Below are 24,585 nucleotides of genomic sequence, written 5' to 3' on the forward strand. Positions count from 1 at the left end.
ATATACATATATATGCGTTATGCGTGTAATGAAACCATACATACGGCTAATAAAGTGGTGTCGCCAGTGTCACCACGTACATAGGACAATATAATTCGTGCGGAGCGGCTTTTAGGGATGTAAGAATCGGCTGTTTCTATATATATATGATATATACAAATAATGAAGGCTCCATTATAAGTTGGATATTGGGATTTAATTTATTGTCGTAATTAATGGTTTTGGTCTGGCTCATTAGAGCGTTATTTGGTCTTATAAGGAGCTTGCTTCTGTGAAGGTAGCTACTGCGGAGAACAAAAAAACCTTTGTAATTTTAAATGTGCCATTGTCTCCTGTCTATGTACATAAATATGTACCACCATATAGGATATGGCAAATAACGTGGCATACAGGTATATGTGTGTACTCGTTAACTATGTGATGATAGTACTGATGATAATAGGAAACGTTGAGTGGCACTTAGCAAATGGATAGTAAGGTAGACCCTATACCCTTAAAAATATCAAAAAACAAGTAACCAGTATAAAAGTACATTATCAAGGTTGCGTGGTTTCGTAGCACGCAACCTTGCACGCACTTTAAATAAATAACGTCCAAAAAGATTCCAAAGCTGAAAGCTATTAGGCATTTCAGGTCGAGGATTGGCCATGCGAATTGCGGACACAGGTAGCGCAAGCCATTTAAAATATTTGTGGGGAGGGGATTCCATGCCCCTGTATATACGCAACGGAGGATCAGCGTATTTCGGTTTTGCAGAGCGCCAGTGATTATTGCACTAGATAAATTAGTGTGCATTTTTAGGTGACCTTAACTGTTACTATGTGCTGCTACTATACTGGAGAAGAATAAAAATCTGAATAGCTTTTTATGAAGTGTAGTAAATAACAAATTTAGCTTACTAATTGTTTTTAGTTTTAATTAAAATTATTGTTAAATTTCCTTTTTTTATAGTTAAAATAAGGTTACATGCTAATCTGTCGGTATTACGTGTAGTAGCGTTATAAGAATTATAGTTTTCGTCACCTGACAGGATGAACTCATTTGTTCCTTTAGGTGCGACTTGGTTTCAATGTAACCGTTTCAGGTCCAACTAACAATAACGAGTTGCTTTCTTTTTGGTTCATGTTTGTTCAGAAGGCCCGCTATTAAACGCTACTATGGTTTGTATCGTCGTCTGACGGCTAGGGCAACAACTTTTAGAAACCAAGAAAGGAAAGTTCAATGTACACATAATGCACAATTTAGCACTCGTATAGCATCTTTTTGAAAAGGTTACTGGTTGTGTGAATGGGGACACTCATAAAACAGAGTTAATCTATCGCAGACAAACTTATTCACGGCTACTCACAGAGGGGAAGGACTGGTTTATACTACCGTATCTGTACAGCCTATGGGGCCAGTGTGCCAATGAGCTTTGTAGCCCCCAAACGTGCTAACAGACGTAAATAACCGATACTGAAGAATCTGCATAAATGCTAGTTGAACAACCCAGCCTTGACTTCGCCCACTGGGAACGGCAGCTGTGGAAACGAGCATCTGGAGAACAGATATGGACATTTATCATTGTCATTTAGCTTTATCGCATCGAAGTTGTTAATCGTGCAGTATACAAGTGCAATGTAATCTATAATTTATTGAAATCGCTTTGACGATGATGGCCGTATTCTTTCTCTTTTTTGGCTTCGTTTGCCCCCTAGCAAAGGATATGTTTTTTTATATATTTGCGAACTAGTCAAGCTATAATCGCGTCGCCTTCCGCCTCCGACCCCCTACGTCGACCAGCGCTGAGAACGCCATGAGGAGGCTCGTCGACAGCTATGAGACAAACTGTTTCGAGCGGGTTGATTGCATGTTCGTGGAACTGTAATAGAAAAATGTTAACTTACAGACTATTCAGTTGACAACATCGTTTTGTCTTTCGACAGTACAGACTTACAAAGCTACGAAACATTCGTTGCTGTTAAACTTACATACGACAACAAGCTTTTTTTTAAGTAATCACACTACTTATATAATTATTTGGTTAGCTTGAAGTTCTGTGCAAAATACATGAAAGGGCTACATGTGGAACGCGTACGATGACTCTGCAGCAGCCCTATTCCAATCTCGAAAACTCGTACTTAGAATCGCAGTGTTAATTAAATTAAAATTAAAACCTGAATGGTTTGTAAAAAAAACTCACAAGGTGAGTTCCATTATTTTTATGCATAATGCTTTTACAATCAAGGAAACGCCTTCTATCGCACCCCCGCCCGCGTGGCAGTTGATGATCTTAGGGAGTTTTACCTTAATCGTTTACGTCTATAATATGGATTTTCGCACTGAGAGATATCATGCATCACGAAGCATATGTGACGGTTTCAACCGAGGACGTCAGGAAACGCGTATTTATCACCGATAAAGAACGAACGCAGTCATCCTTAAAAACATGCGCAATATCTAGCTATTTATGTTATACATATCAGTGTCAATTGTGAGACGCTCTGTCACTGCTACTCTATGCTCCACCCACACTGAATTACCTTAACAGATATCTGGTTTAAAAGATTCATAGGGATACTTTTGTGACGGGTTATTCCAGTACGATGCGATACTAATTATAATTAGTATAATCAAAGTATTAGAGAAGGCCCGGCTGTATTATAAACAGTAGAAAAGCATATGTATTAATTTGTTTGAGTACATACGCAGATTAATAACTATGCCAAAGCCATTTCTAACAAAGAGCTCATTAGTGCACCGTCTGCCTGGAAACCTGACCTTCGTAAATAGACATCATATCAGAACGCGATAGGCAGTAACACCAGATTCACCGATAATAATTATTTGAAAAAGATTACTTAAGTAAAATGCACGATTCTATTTGTTAATAAATTCGCCTAAGGACCAGCATATCACAAATCCTGTTTCCGAACAGTGGAAGCCTTTTTTTTTTGATGCCAAAGTAGTCCTAATCAGATGCCAAGTAATATGAGAGCTTCATTATTTGACTCTGTCTGTAGAAGGTACCCAGGCAAAGACATCAAGGTTACAGCCTATAGGCGGGCTGCAGAGTTCGTCAGTTCTGAGCCATGCTAATTTTAATCCGAATCAAATGTTTGAAAAGTTTGTCTAGTCCACGAACACGTATCTTCTAGGTTTTTTGTATTCAATACATTCATGTCCACAAATAATGAGCCGAAAACAACCAGGTAATGAGCAAAATTTAGTAGCCCATTATTGGCCAACTTGTACAACCCACATAAAAAGTCTTCAGTGTAAATTAACAGGAACAAGAACTTCTTGGCGCCACTATCGACCGAAGCCAATTTTCGTTTAGAAGTAAACGAAAAACTTGTTGTTCGATCATTGCCAAACGATAATGAGTACATCACGAGAATTCAAAGTAATTTGTGGAAAGTTAATGGGACTGTCTATTTTACTGGGCTTGGTGTCTATAGATGGCAATTCTTTCTCTCAGTACGTATCTTCCATATAGTTTAGCCTGCTATGACACAGAGTAGTGTCTCTGCTCTGTTATGATAAACATGCCCTACAATACCATGGTTTTAGCGATAAGGGATAATTAAATCCCGTGGCGAAAGCTAAGCAAAAAAACTCGTGCAGTGGCATATATTAGGCCAGTTAATAAAAATGCGTGTGTTTGTGTGGTAAGGAAAAAGGACAGGTTCGTTTTAAGGAATTGTTAAAGACGAAGCCAGTTGTCTTGCCTCGACTTGACAAGTTGACACAATGATGACTTTTCCAGACTGAATCATGTATTATATTCGATGTAACTCAATCAATAACACAGATCGTAACAAAAGTATGCACAGACGTGCTTGACTAAAGGCTGCGTTGTTGTGCGAAGAAGGATGACTGATTAGAATACCTATCAATTTCCAAACTCAGCGATTTCCATCACTAAGCCTGAGATAAATCACTGTCGACCTATGCATACCTCGTAACTACATGTACTCAGCCATTACTTTGTAGCTCGCTTGCTTCGTACTATTCTAACAGCATCGTTGCCATTTTTAGCCACAAAGTCGATGTTAAGGGCTGACGATTTTAGAGGTAAAATAAGGCGATGTTTGCCTAGCGTGCTAGTAGAGATGAACAATACAGGTGCAATTCGAAAATATCAAATGCTTACTTTTAAAAAAATGAAAACTATAGGAAATCGCTGGAGAAAACAGCAAGCTCAAACTAGCTTTCTGGGAATGTGCACCAGTTAGCGACGCTTCCATCAAGCCATGAATGAATTCTTTAAGATGACCACACCTTCTTTCAATGGACGGTGAAATTGCAGGATAGAGACCTGAACGCCATCATTCATGCAAGATAAGGTTGATACCCAAAAAGAGTTAAGATCTCTCTCTGTCTTGCACATTATGTACTACTTGAATGGTTCAAAACAAGAAGAAAACTGTTCTAAAATAAGGTCTAATACGCCCGGGATAGAACACAACCAATACAGGTAGTTTTATTACTTTGAAAATTAGAGGCATCCTTTATCGTGCTTAAAATGGCATTACGTAGTCCATAATTTATATGAATATCTCCAGGAGAATAAGGCCTACAGTTACATATCACGTAGTCCAATTAGATTAAGTGGGAAAGATCAGGCCGACAGAACAAAATCATGTAGAAAAAAACGTATGTCGTATTCACTGGAAGTTATGGGGCATGTTCTAAATTTCAGCTGAAAAATTTTCGCCGGTTAAGTGCATTGGAGCAAGCTTGACCTTGAAGTAATATTTTGCTCTCGAAGACATTTCGAAACAGGGCTAATGGCTCGATGCCGTAGATAGGGCGAAATGCGTTTGCCGGGTGCCACGACTGCACGCGTAGGAAAAACAAAAAATGATCGTTATAAAATAGCTGCGGTGCTTTAATTAAGAATCCATACACGATGTTTCAGTTCTTTGTGAACTTAATTAAATGCACATGGCGAAGCTTGCACGAACAATCCGCTGTTTTTTTGTCTGGTCTTCAGTGGCCATTCAGGCTCTAATATAGCATAAACTAGTAGCGCAGAAATAACTACGAAATGTACCATGTTCTTTATTCAAGATGCAGTAACGCATATATATATATATATATATATATATATATATATATATATATATATATGACATCACTAGGCGTAAACAATGAGGTCTATCGTACCCTTATAAAAATACTTTATACCTACCCTATTTCCATCGTAATCTTTGAACGGGTATCGCACGGCTGCTTGCCTTTGAACGTCATTGTTTTATGAACGAATCACGCTCCTCGGAGTGCGCCATTTTACGCATCCAGCAGTAGAACTCTAAAAAGTAGAAACGAGGAGTGGCAATATATTAGGCGGTTACAAGCGAATCCAGGAGACTTTGGAATTGAAAACTTTAGTAGACTGGGCTGGTAAATACTATAGCTTTCTAGATACGTGCGGGTAAAAATCCGTTGAGTTTGCCTCAGGAAAAATAAGTTCTAGAAGAACAACACCCTTTAGTCGTGAAAATAAAAGCTCAGTAGTTAAATTTCTGTTCTTCAATGGCCATAATGCTGCAGAAATTTATCGAAGGTTGGTGAAAACATTAGGCAAGGTAAACTTGAACGAAAAAGCGCAATACATGACTGTGTGCAAACGCGAGTTAGAAGGTGGCCAGATATGATGCTGGATAAGAACACACTGCTAAAGCCAAGGACGCTTTTTTATTAAAGGTGAGTTTGAAATTGGAAAAGGCCAACTCTGGCATTTCACATATAAAACGTTGCAGAATTAGTACTCAAATACCGAAAGCGCAGAAGCTGATGGAAAAGAAATGAATCGCTCATAAATTCACTCCGGGTTGAAAATTTATGTAGTGTACTTCATGAGTATTTTGCGAAACTTCAATTGACAAAAAACCTCGTAGAAAATACGGTCGTCGTAGATGAGGGATCGTTTAGCCTCTACCCCCCCCCCCCCCCACCACCACCACCAAAGAAGAATATGGCGGGAGAATGACATTTCCATAGAGAAAATATGATAGTGTCGCGTTGTCGCGTAAGTTCGGACGTCAGGTGGTAGTAGAAGTTACGATGTACGTTAGGATCACTTGCTACTATGGGATACTCGTCTAAAATAAAACACTTAATGCTGTCCCCCTTCTTGAACTCTTTAGGTCTAAAACATTGGCAAGGCAATCAAAAGTACGCAGTATGCTTACGTTATGGTAACGTCCGACGTCATCGTCTTACTTCAGTTACTTCCTAGATTGAGAAGGGAGTACCTAACATTGACTTCGACCTGTTTATTATGTTGACCGAAGTCCGTGTGATTCTAGGCTTTTCCATATTTTAAAAAGGACAAGTGGTAGCTAGGCATATCTTCCACTGACTTACTTCACGCATCATAAACATATGACTATCCAGAAGCTGGCAAAATGCTATGACAGGTATGCAAAGAATAAGAGAAGGTACCTTTGACACATATTAAACAGTCATCGTCCTAACCCATCTAGTTTGAAAGCTATTCAATTTAAACTCCACTGGATTCGTTTGTAAAAAGCCTAACAAGCAACAGAAGGTAACACTGACGGTTTTGAATTAAAAAGTTATTATCTTCTTTGGTATAATGAGAATATCAATGAATGAAAAACACTACAGCGTCTGGCCGAATTTTCAAGGCTTCATCTTGTTTGCCGAAGTCGTTTCCCACTAAAACGTGGATAAATCAAGAGCGGCACATGTATGAATTCGCTATGAGAATTATGTGCTATGTAGCCAAAAGGTGAATAGAGCAGCAATAATGGTAATAAAAGCAATTTTTAATTAAACATTTACAACTTGGTCTGAAGTTTTTAGTCATAAAAGTTGCGGAATAAGATAGTTTTCACTACTGAATTATTTTTAAGAGGTATAAATATGGTTGAATATGTGTCAAGTTTCTGAAACAAAAAGTTTTTCTTGCGTTCTACTTCATAACAACAGTAGCAGGCCAACTAATAAAAATTCAATTATAGTTCGATATATTTAAGGACTACTTCTACAGTGGAATTGCGTACAAAGTTTTTACCTCATAGATGATACTTCTGGTACAAATACTCATTTAAAAGGTAACAGAGTAGCAAGGACTCAGAGGATCTTTGTACGACCGATTCAAGTCTATTACATAGCGAAATCGTGTCTAAAGAGCAACTACGAACCTCGATAGACGAACAAAGCCTTGAGAGCCAGCATAGTAAATTGCAGTGTGTAACCTTATACAAATTGTCCGAACCTGCTGGTAAGCTGACAAGGATAAAAAATGTGTAAAGTCACAACGGCAGATGAAAGGACCTCCTTGACGATGGCCTGCTCGAATACCAAATAGGATTCTTTAAAGGAAAATTTTTTCAAGTGTTTTTTTTTTAACACAGATTCGCTACCCACTTCAAGGCGAATTCATACATTTATTTTCATCTTTGCCAGGTACCTTGTACAAAGTTGCTAACACAAAAGCATATTTATATTTAAAATAGAACTTGTTTTTTGTAACAAAATAGATTGAATCGCTACGCATGCGCCACATCGTTCCAGAGGGGCATCGTCTTTGGACATGAGCTGACATGGTATCATTCACAGAAACCACTGCGGCCGACACAGACGCAGCTTTTGTTTGGCTATTGGTACAACTCATTAGCGCACATAATATGGCCATGCACTACGTAGCGGACTGCCACATATTGGTTCTTTCTCTGTTTCTTTCATTGTAGAAGAGTGACAAATAATTTCGGGTAGACTTCAGCCGTTCGTTCCTCCCGTTCTCCTATGAATTCTAGGTAAGATTGGCTTAATTAAAAAACGACTTATCCGCAAATACACGTAGCGACCTAATGATCTTTTGAGAAAAGTAGGCTCCATCTGGCCCATCCCATACAGTTGAACTTTTCTGAGATTCTTCCAGATAAGTTTGATAGCTGTTGGTGTGAGCTTGATATTGACGAGGGGTATCGCACTATTCAAAGGAAGAAGCAACAATTCTACGACGGTGCTCATAGGACATATGCTCTCGCGCATTGCGATTATGCTTTTTGGGAGCTCGTTCAGGAAGGCTGAGAAAGTAATGGACTGAGGTCGTCGCTCTGAGCTATTTCTGTCACCTATTAAACGGGGTTCATATTCGCCACGCCATCATTGCGTCGTAATGCGGATCTCCGGCATACTTGAAGGAATGAACTAGATGCAACACCTACTTCAGCAAGTTTAAAAAAAAATCCGTTTTGAAATAGACAAAAATAGCAAAGTGAACTGGTTGGTATCCCTTGTGCTTATAACAGATCCTATGTTGAAAAGCAAAATTTGGCAAACAGTCACTATCGATTGTTTCCTACGGAAGACGTGTTGTTCATCCGGAATCATGCTTCTAGCTTCTAGGAAAGCGGAGAGGTGCTTGAAGAGTATGGCTAAGAGAATTTTGTAACAGCAGTTCTTTTTTTGCTATTCCCCTCCATGATTTCGGTTCTTGAAAATAGTCTTTATCTTTCGGGATAACGGTAAGGAGTGCCTTTTGCCAACCATCTGGTATTCTCCCATCATACATGCAGGTGCTGTAAAAGGCAGTCCAGTATGGGCGTAACATTACTGCCACCGTGCAGTATGCGAGCGTAATCTTATCTAATCGGGTACCCTTGATGGGGTTGAGCCGCTGGGGTGCTGCGGCCATCTTACCGGCTGTCACGTGGACGGCTATCACAGCTTGTTTGTTCGACCCATAGTAGACATTACCATAGTGGCTCTCTCGATATTATGTTTCTAGAGGCGTACATCTGCCAAAAATGAGCAATAAGGATATCAGATTTTATGGGGATCTGGACCGTTGTAGCCATACATAGGAATGTTGCTCCGCCTTGATCAAACGAGTAACTTCTTCTGTATTAAATTGCTTCCATCATTCATACCGATAGACCTGTCTGCACCATCTTTATAAAATAATGAAATGGAGATCCTACGCAAAATGGTTTTGAATGCACGACACTTCTCTTTATGGTGCGAGCTAGCTAGCGCGTATTTTATTATTAAATATATATCGTAGACCTCTGATTGAAGATAGCACACTGATATCAGCTGCTCGATCGAACACAAGTTCTCAACTTCAGGGTTGCAAGGGACGACGCCGACTGTTTGCTACTACACCGAAGGCGCTCACGCATGTCGAATCAGCTCTTTCTTACAAACTATCAAGTGAATCCGTCAGTTATAGCAGCTGCTGGACTGCAAATGTCTACGTATGCGGATCTTTAAATCAATCGGCAAACTTATTACGTCTATCGTTCGTGCCAGTCTGGCCGAATGGGGCAAATTTTACGCATAATTAGATGCCACCACGATGGAAATCTTGACCTTTGTGATTAGTCTCTAGCAGGTTTAAAGGGAAAACGTCACGCCAAGCTCTGCTGAAAATATATGGGCCGACTTGATTTGACTGAAGAACTTTGGCATTGCTACTACATATTTTGAGTGCACTATGCTCGACAAATTTGCATGCACGACCACTTCTGGCCTGAATCCAGGTAACGACGTTTACAGCCTTCTTTCCGGCGTTCCTCATAGGATTGCTGGCATAGCCAGGTTTCTTTTGGTCGCTTACTTTCGCAGCGGTTGTCTCAACTCAGGTTTAACATCAAGATTTCGTCGGAGAATCCAGCTATTTTGTCTTGTCCTCCTGAAGTACAGTACGTACCATTGAAAAACAAAGGCTGCCTAATGAATGAGTATGAATTCTGTCGATATCCGTGTAAGTTTTTACGTTACCAGCACACTTATAAATCGACCGCGTTGGTAGCTTCTTCTGTATTTTACGTTGAAATCTACCCTTTGGTGATAGTCTTTCCCAACGCAATTAGCTATTAATGAATAGTAAGACATCACAGATAATCCGTCTTCTGTATGTTCTATCTATAATTTTAGTCGCCTAATTTGTTTTTCAGTCTTCGTGCATTAGGCGCTGGCGTCTTGGTTCCTCGTCAAATCGTTCCGCTTCATTTATTAGGATGATTGACTTATTGAAGATTTAAATGGTAGTACTATACTTCTACGTTAGGACCTTATTTGGTTTATGTAACAAATAGCATTTTTTTTTCTAATTTTATGATTCTATATAACGTTACCCTACAACTGATCTTTCCAAATAAGGACTGTCTTCGACTTTGTGATAATGACGTGGCACATACGTGCATCGTAAAGATGCCGCAATACGATTTAAGGAGCGGCCTGGTCTAGATAACTAACTGTTACCATGCCGCTCTGTAACTCTGTTGGAGACGAACCAAAACAAGTTCGACGAGAGAAAACCAAACGTAAAGGTTATATACAAAATAGGCTTGATTTAATGGCCCACTTTCGGACTTGAAACATTTTACACATTTGCTGGATATTACCCTTGTTCTATTTTAAACTTATTTATTTATCGTACCGCATCCCATAGAGCCAATCCTCTTTCGCTAGATACCCTGCCTTCGACATAATAACGTAGATCAGCATTCGATGTTAGTGTTGAAGATCCCGCGTGCACGTACCACCATTAATTGGTCTTACTGGTTTCATTCTACCTTTACTGTGCCTAATTGTTTAAAAATGTTACTCCAGTGTAACGTTACTCGCGATATTACTCTCCGTGATACGTGTAATCGTGTATACCTCCGAAGATTATCGACTAGACGCCTGACAGAACCTGTATTTGGGTTAGGCCCGTCACTGTCCAGGGATTAGATTTATGTTATTATCTTTCTTTTGGATTTTTTCTATTTTACTTTAAATACATAACTAACGCATAGATTTTCAAGTCATTACACTTTACCCAAACCATTATTTGCCGGGCCTAGAAATTGTACGTTGAAATTATAGTACTGCACCTTTTCAGTCACTAAATTCCGGCTTATCATACATAGCCAGCAAGCAGTAGCACGAGACGTATAGCTCCTTCATCTGCTTCGAATTATAAAAACCCAATACAATGATCTTAAACGAAAAAAAAAATCCTTCCGTATTAAAATATAGTAAAGTACAGGGTTTTTCTGCTTGAAATAAAGTTCAGACCATTCAGATCGGTTTAGATCTCCTGAAGAAGAAAGAAGATTGTTATAAATTACTAAAAATGGCAGCACTCACATTAATTAATCATACGGTAATATCATATAATGGTATTATTCGTTAACGTACGTACGTGCCTGTCGTCGCCGACTACATTGTTAATAAATAAATGTTAAAAGTTCTCTGGATACGAAGGGGCAGTTTTAAATCTTTAAAATAGCTAAATAATGTTAAATCTGAAGCTTTTTTTCTCACAAACATTTCAACATACACCTTTGCTGTGATTCGTGTGATGATCACATTTACAAAACTACGATTTCGATAATTAGCAGTGAATTTGGTTAGCAGTCAGGTGTAGAAAGATGTGACAGTTCTATAAGCCATAATCAATACACTTTCAGAAAACATATATCTAAATTAGACCTGATTTGAAAACGACAGAAAATTGTTGTTACGTTATTTTACCAACTCTTTTCAACAACAAGATCCTCGAAACTTGGCCTTTGAATAAGTAACTGGTTGTATAACTTCCCTTAGTTACCTCGTGAACGGTGAGTTTCAGAAGGAAACGTATACGAATGCAAGTTGTCAACAAAGCCCCATATGCAGCCACACTCAGATGTTGCAAGTTTGCATTTTGCTAAAGCCCATTACCCAATTACGATTAAACTGAGACATGGCCTAAATGTCAAAAAAAAAAAAACTAGGGGAATGAGCACTTTATAAATATCTTGACTTAGAATTTAAAAATGCAAATCGAACATTTTGTTTGCGTATTCTTTTCGAACGCGTTCTTATTACAGTTAACAGGCATGCTACCACACTGATTTAGACTTCAATGTTGGCAAAAACAGTGCCCAAATATTAATATTCAGGAGAATAAAAAATAGAGAAAATAAGGAATTATTAGGGTAACAGTTGCTTCTTTGGTTGTCATGTCGCTTCGTAGGTCTGTTGGACAAACCCCAGATAAGGCCGGCGAAACCGCCCCTGGATAGATTCCTAGTAGAAGCAGGTCCTCAAGTCTCTATCTGAAAGAGGTGATTTTGGGGATTTCTACATACAGAAAGAAAAACGAAAAGTGTCAAAAGAATGACATTACTAATCTTTAAACATTTATTGAATTATCCTAATAGTGGGTTTTGTTGATTATAAACAGGATAACACATCTGCAGAGCTTCTGTGGGTAAATAAAGTGTTTGTTCTATGCACGGTTAGTGAGCGTCTCGGGGACCATGTTTTTTTTCACTGTTTTGTAAATTCAAGCCGCCCGCAACGATGACCATTTTCGCACTTATCGACTGTTACGTCAGATGGTAGTGTTAAACTATCCCTCAAACCGAAATGTCTATCTCATTTCTATCCATAGAAAAAAGTATCTATCGTCTCTGCACATTTAACCTTGATTTCACCCTGCTTTTAGTATTTCTACAATTTGCTAGCGTTTATAGATGCAAAACGGTGATAAAATCATTATTCGATCAGATTCGAAAACGCTAAGATGCGATATCTATTATGTACGTTTTGTTTGTATTTGCGGAAAATGTAACGTGTAACAAAGGGGAACCCCACCCACACCAATCTTTGGGAACGGATTTTGTCCCACTAACCTTCTACTATAGAAAATCTATACTTCTATAGATTTAGTGACTTCCGCGGCTGCTTCAAGCGTGTCTATTACCTTCTGTCGTTTTTCATTGTGTAACGCCGTCTCTTATACTCTACCCAATAACACGAGTAGGGTCACCCAAACCCAAAGTATATATATATATATATATATATATATAGAACGATATAATAAAATGGTGCACATCGATCCTTTTTTATTAGTTTCCAAGAGTCACGGTTCTTAACTTTTATATGTAAATGTGATAGATATTTCGAAAATTCCAGAACTGAGACCGGAACCTGTCTGACTGAGCTGATTCCAATGCTGGCACTATCGCTCTTGCTTGTATTTAGGTAGGAATCACGCAACCCTTTGATTAGATGATCTTATGTTGACTATTTTGATGCTCTACTCACTTTTTGTCCTAAATATATTCGATATATGCCAGAATGCCAATGCCGAAAATCGATACATATATGGCCTAAAGCGTAAGCAACATAGACAACCCGTTGAGCGCGATATGTACATATACATACAGGGTGGTACAAGGCTTGTAGACAGCGTTCATTTCGTATTTGGTCGCGTAGCAGGATACATTCCGATAAGGAGCCATATAGTCAAGATATATATATATATATATAAGTTGAATGAACGGAAATCTAATGTTGATAACAGATTCAGAGCTAGTAAAATTGACTGGTCTATCTCACTAGCAGGCGAAGATGTTCATACTGCACTATCAAACGGAGATAGCGAGCGTCAAACCTATCAATAATGAATATCAATCGCCAGTATAGATGGGAACAGCTGAGGTAACATGTTAATATCCGCGTAAGTTTTGTAAAAGTCTAGGCACAAAAAAATCTCATTGATTCTGACCTCACCTTATGAAGATCATATGTATCATCGCTAGATTTGAACGGTCTCAATATTCACACTGAGAATAGTGAAGCTAGATTCATCATTATATAATTTCTTTTGAGCTTCACATGCGATTTGAAGAAAACACTTTTGGTAGATGTTAATCGAATCCAGGAAGACCGTTCACATACTTCGACATTGTACGAATTCATCCAGGACGAATGAACCCACTTTGTGTGAGTGTGTGTGTCTGCCTGGCGAATGCATGCTAAAGAATAGACCCTGTTTTTTGTTTATGATACTTCCTACTTGCTGGGCGGCACGTTCTATCGGCATCACACGGGAGCACATTGTGTCTGCGATGGCATTTCTGTGTTATTTTTGTGCCCATCTGAAGTTCGCAGTGTGTGCAGAAGGTGATTTCTGTAAATCAGGTCCAGAGTTTGCTCATCTGGTTATTGAAGGCAATATTGTATGTTATTCTGTGTGATCAGTTGATCTCTATGAAGCTTGCAGATGCCAAAACCATCCCATCTACAGTCAGCGTTTGTTTTTGTCATTTTCTGTTAATTCAGTGATAAATCGATTCATTGATTTTGGCTAATTTGCAATAATGCGATATGGTAAATGCGCATATCCACCAGCCGTACCCGAGATCTTCAACATGCCGTTTTCTCCGATTAACATTTTGGTACACACGAAATTTCTGTATCGCTTTGTGGACACTCCGACGTTGTCTAGCTCACAATAAGGCTCGTACCTGTAGACACCGCTACCGTTGATCCCCGTAGTCGGAAATCAAGAAGGTGTCAAACGAACAAATCTCTAGTTAGTCTTGATAAGTTGGTTCAGCCGGCTGTATGTACATAAGAAGACTTCTTAGCAAAAACGTGTTCTATCAGCTGAACGGCGCAGGTATTCATAAATAGAAGCTAACTGTAGGATTACGAGTTGTCGAAAAGATCTCGATCAAACATATCAGTCTTTGCACGTGCTCAATCTGAACGACGAGACGACAATTTAGCGAATAACGCTTTCTAGGCGGGTCAACGTTTTTGCGGTCCTGCAGAATCAAAAATTCGCTTACCTCCTCCGTACCGTTGAGCATAGACGCCGTGAATATTGTATCTAGTCCACTATGAACGTCCTAAGGGCACCGTAAGTATTTGCTGCACTACCTTGTAGCTTGGGCTACGCTCAACAAGGCCAGTAGCAATTGTGCGATAAAAAAATGATGTGCTCAACCCTACTTTCTTCGTTTATTTAACCACACATTCGCGTCTAATATAAGTTAGTGGCCGGATTTTAGTCCCTACGCCGCGACAACCTCAAGGACTTGAAACCTCGTCAAGCGTACAATTGAATGAGCTCATTCAACTAACGAAAACTGATTTCAAGAGAGCAACAATGATCTGTAACACTTCTGTTGGAGCATATGTGAGAGTAACATGTTTAAGATCTCTATATATGTGCGAAAAACGTCATGACATAGACAGAGGACCGTAAAAGCGGTTCAAAAATGATCCAAGACGCTCAAAGGGGCAGCTCTATTCATATATATTTAGGAAATCGGTTGTAGTCATTTTGCAATTCCAAATGCTGATAACGAAGGTACTGACATTATAAGATAAAGACGTAAACAAGCGGCATAACTATTCCGCTTTAAATTGTAGTGATTTCTTGACTAGTACAGGGTCTGCGTTTCTTACAATGCCCGTGTCAAACCGCAAGTTTTTGCCACCGACCAAACACTAACAGAACACGTCAAATGTTTTATTCGTTGTGTACGTATAAGAACAAGTAATAAGGGCACAATCTGCATATATAGATAATTTGTTGTTGTGCTATTTAGCCAATACATTATATTACTAGTTTGCCATTATACGGTATTATTAAGTTTTAAAAAGACCAAGCAAATGGTGCGAACTGAAAAGTTACGAAATCGCCATCACTTCCGTTCAAACTTAGGTTTAGACGGAAATTAAGGAATAAATTAATGGATCTCATAAATATAGATAATAGTAGATTATAACTTTTTAATTTGTGTGTTTACTATAAATAGCGCTGATTTTCCAACAAGTTTCAGAATATTGTAATCTGTTTGAGGGTGCAAATACGATATACCCATTTGCCATAATGCAACGCTGACGCACTATATGAGCCAGACGTCAAATTCTAGGTTCTCGCGCACTATTAATGAGTCCCTTACGATTCTGCTTCTATACGAGTCATTTAGTCGTTTCATCTGACATAAAAAAAAAATAGATACCAACACAACTTTGTAACCAATACAGTTAATTTCGGATGTAGCGTTCCGGGAAGTCTTTTAGTAGACAAGACGTACAAAACATTTTTATTTCATGAGTACGATAAACATTATCATTGGGTACTATTACCAATTCTCATAGGTTAGAGCATTTTTTCTCGGTTAAGGGGATTCAATGCTACCCAGACACGCAATTCATGGGATGTGCATACTTAGTTGATATAGTACTAACCCCCTGGTGGGCTAAGAAGTGTGGACTTTCAATTTTTTTCTTTTTTTTTTCCACCTTTACATACACGAGTTCAAAATATCTAGCCTTTCTTGGGCAATATACTAGATGCTCATGACAGGCTTCGAAGAAGAAGTCAATTCGTAGTAAATATTTAATTAATTAGTAGTATTACAAGGAATTAGTAGTAGTAGTAGTAGTTGTTGTTATAATTAACAGTAAATAACGATGTATACGACCGTAATATAAACGGCAATGCAAAAACTATTTTCTCGCTTTACCTTGTTAACTGTTGTCTGGTTAGAAAGCTATTTTCGGCCGGCCAGCGAGGCAAATGTTTTTGACAAAGTTGTAGCCTTCATTCCCACGAATACACATTCTGAGTCGACTTCAGAGATAAAAAAAAAAAACTCGTTACGTGTCTTTCGACAGGTTGCTATCTAAAGAATATATGTACATCTAACAATAGGGGATTACTAGATAACAGCTCTAAATATATATAGTCACATAAATTTATGTGGTTGAAACAACAGTGCGACCAATGTGATAACGCGGTGTCAGCGTTTTAACAAAAAAAGAAAAAAAAAAAGCCATTTGCACTATAGATTTCAATTTCACTCGCGTTTCAGTGATCTCACAAACCAATACTAGGTCTTACGACCTAGTATTGGAAAGCAGTTGCTTAACTTAAAAATTCATTGTCATAACTTAGTACGGCTGACTCCGGCCGACTAACTTTCGTTGTAAAAGAACCCATTTCAGCTTCCATAAACAACTGAGATCGTCTGTAGAAGCCACGTAATTGTAACAATTTTACGTACTCACTGCCGAGAATTATTGTAACAAACGCAGCGATTTATATAGGACACGGACGGCAGCTTTTACTGCATACATAAACTCAACAACATGAAACAGTACGTCACTTGATGACTTTAGTAGCCTGATAATAAATATTAGGTTGGTCCTGAGTAGAACTTTTCTCGCAAAAAAATGTCCCGCAACATACAAAAAAACATACGAGACCAGCATTCACTGTCATGCACCTGCAACATTTTAGCTGTCCCTATTGTTTATTATGCAGCTACCAACAAAGTGTTTTTCACGCTAATAGAACAAACAAACAAACGAACAGGAAAGGTCATAGAGTAAAAAAGCAGAAAAAGCACATCCAGCATGGCAGCCTGGCAGGCAATAAGCGGTCGGGGGGGCACTGTACTGCCGGGGCCTAAAAGCATCTGTGGACCAGCACATGAAGGCTAACAAAAAGTTGCGCACGATAGGATAGAGAAAAGAATTTACGAAGATGGTGTAGATTTAATTGCCATAAGGATTTGTGGCTGGCAAGTTTGCTGGTGGCTTCAAAAGCCGACAAAACCTGAAGCTGAGTGCTATATCTATATTGTAGTGTCTGTATCAGGCCTCGAGGCCTTAAAGAAAAGGTTACGCTTTCTACTAAGTAGGTGTTTTATGAATAATGAGAAGGTGAATACCGTTAAAGAGCGTAATTTTTTTTTTTTTTGCAAAAAAGGCTAAAAAGGGAAACCCCATACTTCTTATAGCTTTGACTCGACGCTTTTGTTTTCATTATTTAAAATTTTTCGCATATATTATTCACTACTATAAGCACTGGCAATGAACGACTCTGATTTATCGTTTACATTAAACACGCCGTTAATTTATGGGAATATATTTCGATATTATATTGTCCCTATTTACTATACTCTCTATAGCATCTAATAATGATGTTGTTCATTTACTAAATGTTGTCTAAATAGGCTAGAAGATTATTTGGAAGCAGTGTCTTCAAAAGTTCAACATATCGAAATTTGTTTGACACTACAATTCTACGCAAACTGCCTCGAACATACGAATAGTTTCATATGTATTACTACTGCTTGTTAATTAGATAGGAGAACAATCTACTCCAGCCGTTGTAGAAATCACTTTTCAATATAATGATGGTTAGCCAAACAGGACAACATACGTCCTCTTAGTAGAAACGGGATGTAACAAGAATACTTACTTTTTTCTTTTTTTTATTTAGAATTTAATTAAAATTACGCTTCTTTCTACCAAAAACTAGTTTAAAACTTTGAGGAAAAAAAAAATCGCAGAGCTTTACAAAAGTCTCATTATGCAAATAAATGTGTCTAAAAAAAAAAAAAAGATCATCAACAAACTTACTTTTTCATTAAATGGCCGCCTGTGACAACTTCGTCTCATAGACACAATTCAAATGTCTAACACAACCTCCAGACTATAGTTTTATATAAAAGTCATGGAAACGTCTACATTGACTTGTGCCAGTAAGTACATGATTGTAAGCACACTTTTTCTCCAATAAAATCCTTGAATTATTCTAATTAGTGTCTAAAAGTCATTTCCAAAAATACGCCTTTCACCTTGCCCGCGCAAAGCAATGGCCAACTGCTATCTGAATTACAGACTGAACGAACCTCGAAGTAGTATTAATTAAAGAAATACGCACTTCTTGCTTCTCAAAGCACTATGCGTGTTCTATTAGAAGGGTAAATGTTATTGGGGGCAACACTTCAAGTTTCGAAAGTTGACGTTTTCTTCAACCTATCAAAGACAGGTTCTCCAATAAACTGCGTCAAGCAACTCTTTTGAGGGTAGTCGAATTAGAATATTTAACTTCCGCGTATGTAAGGCTAGATCTAGAAATGACGCAATTAAACTATAGGTAACTTTCAGAAGTTGCCGCTTCGTGCCGTTCGAATATTATTGAAGCGATTAACTTACGGTAATTTTCAACATGCATAATGAATTGATCATGTTATAAGTAACACTTTTGCCTCAAATAAGTGACTAGTCAATTTCCTCTATAGCCTCTGGAGGCTTGTGGGGAGAGTCTTTCGTAGGATGATCATTTCGCTGTTCTGCGTAATCAGCCTTTCAAATTGAGAACGAATTTCTAGCAGGGATGCAAACTCAGCCCTATTACTACAATGTAGCATGTATTCTTATCATCTAAAATAATGTAAATAACAGTGGCTTTAACAACTCGCGTTGCTTTCAGTGGATTGACTTGGCTCAGGAATAAAAGTCGCCCATAAACGACTCGGTTTAATAAACAATATAAAACTGTTAAAAAATCTAGTGTCGTAAAGCGGCCTGCAGGCATTTCTAGTACAAGTTACGTTTCTTAGTTCGTATGAGGCATCAGATTGACTAACAATGGATGCGTATTTGCTCAGTAAGAAAATCACATTGCTAATAGGTACAGAGGCAAAATGAAAAGCTTGCGTATATTCGACAACGATCCCCCGGGTCAATTAGAGGGTCGATTTACGCCTGCTAGACCAGGCCAACGCGCGCATACGGGTATGAAGATAACAATAATGACAGGACAATTTATCGGTAGATAAACGGTGGCCAAAGGCTACTTAATAAGAGTGAACCACAGGTGAGTGCGAGTGGGCAAGCCGTAGAGCGAATGGTTACCCATAGTGACCAATCGAATCGATTCGGGTTTGGCTGTTTAGTAAGCATTCCTAATGGCAACAGCATCTCTACCCCTTATTATTCACCAAATCAGCATCCATGTCGTGGGAATCAAAAAATAAGTTAGGCCAGGTAATCATATCGACTCAATTGGTAAATCACTTGATACTAAGGATACGTTTGTTAAAAAAACACTTATATGATGCTCAATGATGCCCTATACCGACACCTCTCTGATTCCCATGGTCACATATAACGATTAGCTTTCTCAGTAGATCAGCCTATCTATGACAGAAACTTAGCTGGGTTCCCAGAGATTTGAAAGCAGTTTGTGATGGCAATCTGCGTGCCAATCCTGATCGAAATTAAAGCTTTAGTCGAGCGTCATTTCGGAAAAAGCTACCATCAGCTTCCATTTTGAGACATAGCTAGTACGAAGATACTCTATACGTGCCTCGAAGTCCACTCAACCAAAAAGCCATTCTAAATAAGAAGATCACGAAGCAGGCATGTACTTAAAACTTAATACAAGGTTTAGGCCTACAGATACACATTCCCTTACAGCTATCGCTTTACAAAAAGACTCACACATAGCGAATGGTCAAACATTATCGATGACTGAGTAACGCCATGCCTGTCTGTCGTGTGGTAAAAAGAAAGCGCCACTTCGAAATTGACTCATCAATCTTAATCAAAATGCGATCCTTCACCGCCAGAGGTCGTATTCTATTGGCTAACTAACTCTCGATAGTCCCGTACCTAAGAACTAAGTCCCACTGAAGATACGTCAACAAACGTTCCTGAGCCACTGATAAGAATCGGACATTCGTCATATCTAGTGTGATATGAATGGAATTAATGGAATGAGCGTACGGCTATGTGGGTTATATATGCCGGTTCTCTTAACAATAACTTTTTTTTTTTTTTTTTAGTGCTATAATATCTGACAAGAGTTGTTATTAATGTTCAGCGAGATTCTACAATAGAGGTACAGTTTTTATTTACTTTTTTTTTTTTTTTTTTTTTTTTTCTCTAAACCGAATCTAGATGAGGATAGTTAGATGTCTGATTAGGTGAAACCTTCTGTAGGCGCTAACATAGGCATCTGCTGCAAACGTTATTATCCAGCAGAAACTGTCATCCGTTACTATAATGGCTTCAATTCAAGGCGTCACGAGTCATTTTCGCATATACCTTGGAAAAATTCATTAATCACTATTTAATATTGAGCAAAGCGATACTGGTGTGCGTAAAAGATCTGGAACTAAAAATGCCAGACGCTGCAAACAGCCGCTAATTTTTGCATCAGTAACCCTAGATTATTAAGAACGGCTTTTTTTTTATTCTTTCTCGGATTTTTCAGAAGCCACAAAAGAAACCAGCATCGATATAGACCTTTCAGCCTGGACGGCCAAAGAGATTTATAATGTTAGCAGTCATCTTCATATGCATATGTAAACCTTATTCAGACTGTCACAGTCACTTCTTGCTTGCGACCTGAATCAAACAATTTAGCATAAGAATTTGCGACTTTTAGATAATCGTCTCTTTACAATAATGTAGGACTAGCAAAATGTATCTCTACAAAATCACACCTGATTAGTATTCAGCGCAATGTTTAACTTATAGCATGAGACTTATAAATATAATTGAATATCCAAGTATTTTCTCTCTATCGTATGCGCTTGGGCCTTATTGCATGACCTTTGAATGAGGCGTGTTCTCGAATAGTCTCTTTTTAGTCAGTTTTTGTGAAATGGTCACGAAGCCAAAAAATCTCGGTATCTTCCAGATGTCTCGCAAGAAGCAGGGATTCCGTTGCCTTCAACCGGTCGACAACTGCCCTCTGATTATTTACGGAGTCGTGAGGAGTTACATAGTAGGAAGTGGCAATGACTTCGAGTGGTTTTTGTTAGTGGAGCCGATAGTAAAACGGTCCTATTCCCATTGTTTCGTAGTGCTTCACTTAATAATATGTAGTGTGTCGTGTAGTACAGATGTAGTACGGAACTGGTCAGACAGCGCTGGCTCGTGATTGGTGTCAGTAAGTAATAAAGCAATAACAGCTTAGAAGTATATCATTCAATTTGACGGTTTGAAGGCTGAAGAGGAAGGCAGGCATTGTTCAGTGTTCCGTATAGCTAGTCGGACCAGGTTCAAAGCTATAGCGACCCAGCCTTCTGATATCGAAGGGTGTCGCCGAGCATACCGGTGAAAGAAGGAAAAAAAGTTGAGTTATTATATATATATATATAGATACAAGTCGGATCTATAGAAACCGAATCACTGATTGCTGCTATCGAGGAACGATATTTCGATTTATAGGTCGCCGACTACAACTAAGCTTCCCGATGAAACATTCTGTTCGAAGGATCTTTGATTACGTTCTCAAATTGTGGGAATCATAGTTAAGCTTTCATATATGTAGGTCGATTTACTAATTTAAAGAGTTCGAGCTATTTTTTGAGAGTCTGAGCAAATAAAAGCCCAGCTTCTCATCGAAAACAGATATGACCAACCTAACTTATCAATAGCTCATCATAACTTTTAGCTTGGGCCTTCCGCTGAGGTTGCATATTGCTTATATCATTTCGAATTGGGCACTACTGTAAAGAGAAGGGTAGCAGGTCTATTATCAACAATAAAAAAAAGCAGTATTTCCAAGCTTAGTAAACGCTGAAAAAGATTTATCTTCAGCCATTATATATATGTGGTTGGATTGTATCATTTGATCCAAGTGATAATCTGTAAGATTAACATATACCATGTAGCGTATATCACAACGCATTATGCAAGTCCAGATTTCGTTTAACTAAACAGAATGTACAAGGGGTAAGACTGAAGTGGGCACATTCTGAATGCTTTGAAAGCATTCAGCTGGCAACTATATGCAGCTGCGTCCCAAGAATCCGACCTTGAAAAGCCAGTAAGTAGAAATAGCATGTTCTTTAATTTAACTTTGAACTTGAACCACTAATAAAACTTAAAATAGTAAAATATAACTCTTTTGAATTCGACCGGAATTAGCTACTAAAGTTAGATACTCGCTCAGTATTAAAAATACTCAGTAAATGTACTCAGATCGCACAACCTAGGTTGCCAAAGGTACTGATTACGTGTTACAGGAAATCCTGCGTCTCTGGATTCTTTGACCGTGCTACATCCGTTCATCCGGCTTCGGGTTACCACTTTTTGTCTAAAATTCAACCCATTTTTATAAATTCTGGACTTTAAGCAACACAAATGAACTAATGCGATTTCAGCGCGTCATTTCTAACAACTGCTACTACTCTAAAAAAGTCCTTCTGTTTTCCAACATAACTGTATTGGCGGGAAATTTGAGTCGGGCTGTATTCTTCATTAAATCGAAGGCGTAGAGTCTAAGCCTACTCTACAAAGCGATCCCAGACCTCAGTGTGGTGGAAAGTAAGCTAAGTGCCTCGTGAGAGCCCTTAGTGCTACAAAACTAAATTAATAATTCGAGTTTTAGTCTCTGTACTGTCATTAACCATTACGTTCAGATAGTCAATACAGGTAATATTAGTTTAATAATATTACAAAGCTTTTATTCTGATCCCGTGCGGATCTTGTACCTCAGTAGCAATCTAATACCCCTACGCCATGGCCGCTGATATCCTAGGGCCCGCCCGGTCCAATGTAAATAAGGGCTGCAGGCTAAATGAATTAAGTAAATGACCATACGTAGATTATCGCTCGTACGTGATAGCCAGTAGCGTGCTACCTACATGATATGACATGTAGCTAATGTGGTAAGTCCGAAGTTTATCCTGAGCACCCAAGGCGTAACTTCTACATCTTAGTTTAACGGATTCTAGATACTAAGAGACTTTACTGAGTTTATCTTTTGAGATTTAAGTACATCCTAACTTATTTTAGCCTTATCCACTCATCGAAATGTCTATGATAAAAATGTTTTTGAACTGACTACAGTTTGTCCGAAACATACTATTGTTTAATAGCTTGTATGTCGTGCTTCCTTCTTGTGATTCCGCACCTCTGTTCATCAACAGGTAAAATTTAATAGTACATACCATTATATTTTAGATGTATTCGCTTAAATGTTCAATTTACAAATCTATCCATGCTTTAGGACACAAAAATATGTCGTGAGCGTCTGCACTTTGATTCAAAACTAATCTAAATCGGTGCAGGTCGGAACATCATATTAATTAAAATTCCTAGACGACGCTGGCGCCGTAGGCCTGTTGGCAAGGTATCATTAAACTGAATCCTTAGCCGATAGTATGAAAAATTGTTGCCTTTCTAAACTGTGCATCTCGAGCAGACCGAATGGAAACGAAGTATTTATTTCGAAGTGGTAGAGTAATAACGGTGGTCGATGTGAACTACATATGAACTTTGACTTCAAACGGCTACTCGAGACTGGGCGCATCATCGAAAAGCCGAAAATACAATTATTTAACTTTACTTAATATATAATAATGTTAATAAATGCCAATATACATAGGAAGTGTATTGCCATATCGGACCATCTATAAACGAACTGATGGGGCGCTCAGAAAACATTATTAGTAGTGGTAGTAGTAGTAGTAGAGTAGTAGTAGTAGTAGTAGTAGTAGTAGTATTATTATTATTGGCTTAAGTCCAGTAAGGCAGATAGAACGATAGCGAGCAAAGGGTCCTAAGTGATAAAGCAGGCTGACCCTACGACATTTCCAGATGATGGAATGACAGGAAAAATTCAGCTGTAACTGGTGTTATGCTGTGAGTGTTCGTGCTATAGCAGAGGCCCATACGCAGTAAGGCAAATCTGTGAAATGAAAACAGGGAATGCTAGATTTGTACCCAACAGTTCTCTTGGACGCCTCTGCCATTTGTCGGCATTAAGTATATTTTGTTTCTGCCAGGCAACGATGAGTGATTGAACAGCACATTTCAGTCACTAGTGCAAAACATGGAAAATTGACATAAGATACAAGTTTATACAAAAGCACGATCGTACTCAAGTTGTAGAATATAATATAACACACTGCTTATAAACAAGGCGCCACAAGAACAATAATCGACGGATGGAACTTTCTTGGTGCTATCTTTTCGTATAACTTCGCAGGTTAACTTTTTCTACTTTACGGACCAGGTGTATTGAAATCT

General features: G+C 38.5%; 1 protein-coding gene across 19 annotated transcripts in view; it reads right to left on the reverse strand.

The window, feature by feature from the left end:
- The window catches only part of LOC111251907 (uncharacterized), a 64,229-nt gene that overhangs the window by 1,522 nt on the left and 38,122 nt on the right, over positions 1-24,585 (reverse strand). For 11 of the 19 annotated variants that reach the window (XR_015328135.1, XR_015328133.1, XR_015328124.1 and 8 more), the window contains 2 exons: positions 5,177-5,296; positions 175-1,861 (listed from right to left, as the gene is read on the reverse strand). Coding sequence is in view for 1 of the 19 variants with exons in the window: in XM_086989831.1 (XP_086845957.1) it covers positions 1,770-1,861 (92 nt within the window). In the remaining 18 variants the exon portion in view is untranslated. Of the gene's footprint in view, positions 1-174; positions 1,862-4,440; positions 4,822-5,176; positions 5,297-16,268; positions 17,577-24,585 lie in introns of those variants that run through there. The other 8 variants (XR_015328125.1, XR_002674014.2, XR_015328138.1 and 5 more) reach the window with 4 other exon arrangements.

This window comes from Varroa destructor, unplaced genomic scaffold (genome assembly GCF_002443255.2).
Source record: "Varroa destructor unplaced genomic scaffold, Vdes_3.0 BEIS01000005.1, whole genome shotgun sequence".
Taxonomy (NCBI): Eukaryota; Metazoa; Arthropoda; class Arachnida; order Mesostigmata; family Varroidae; genus Varroa; species Varroa destructor.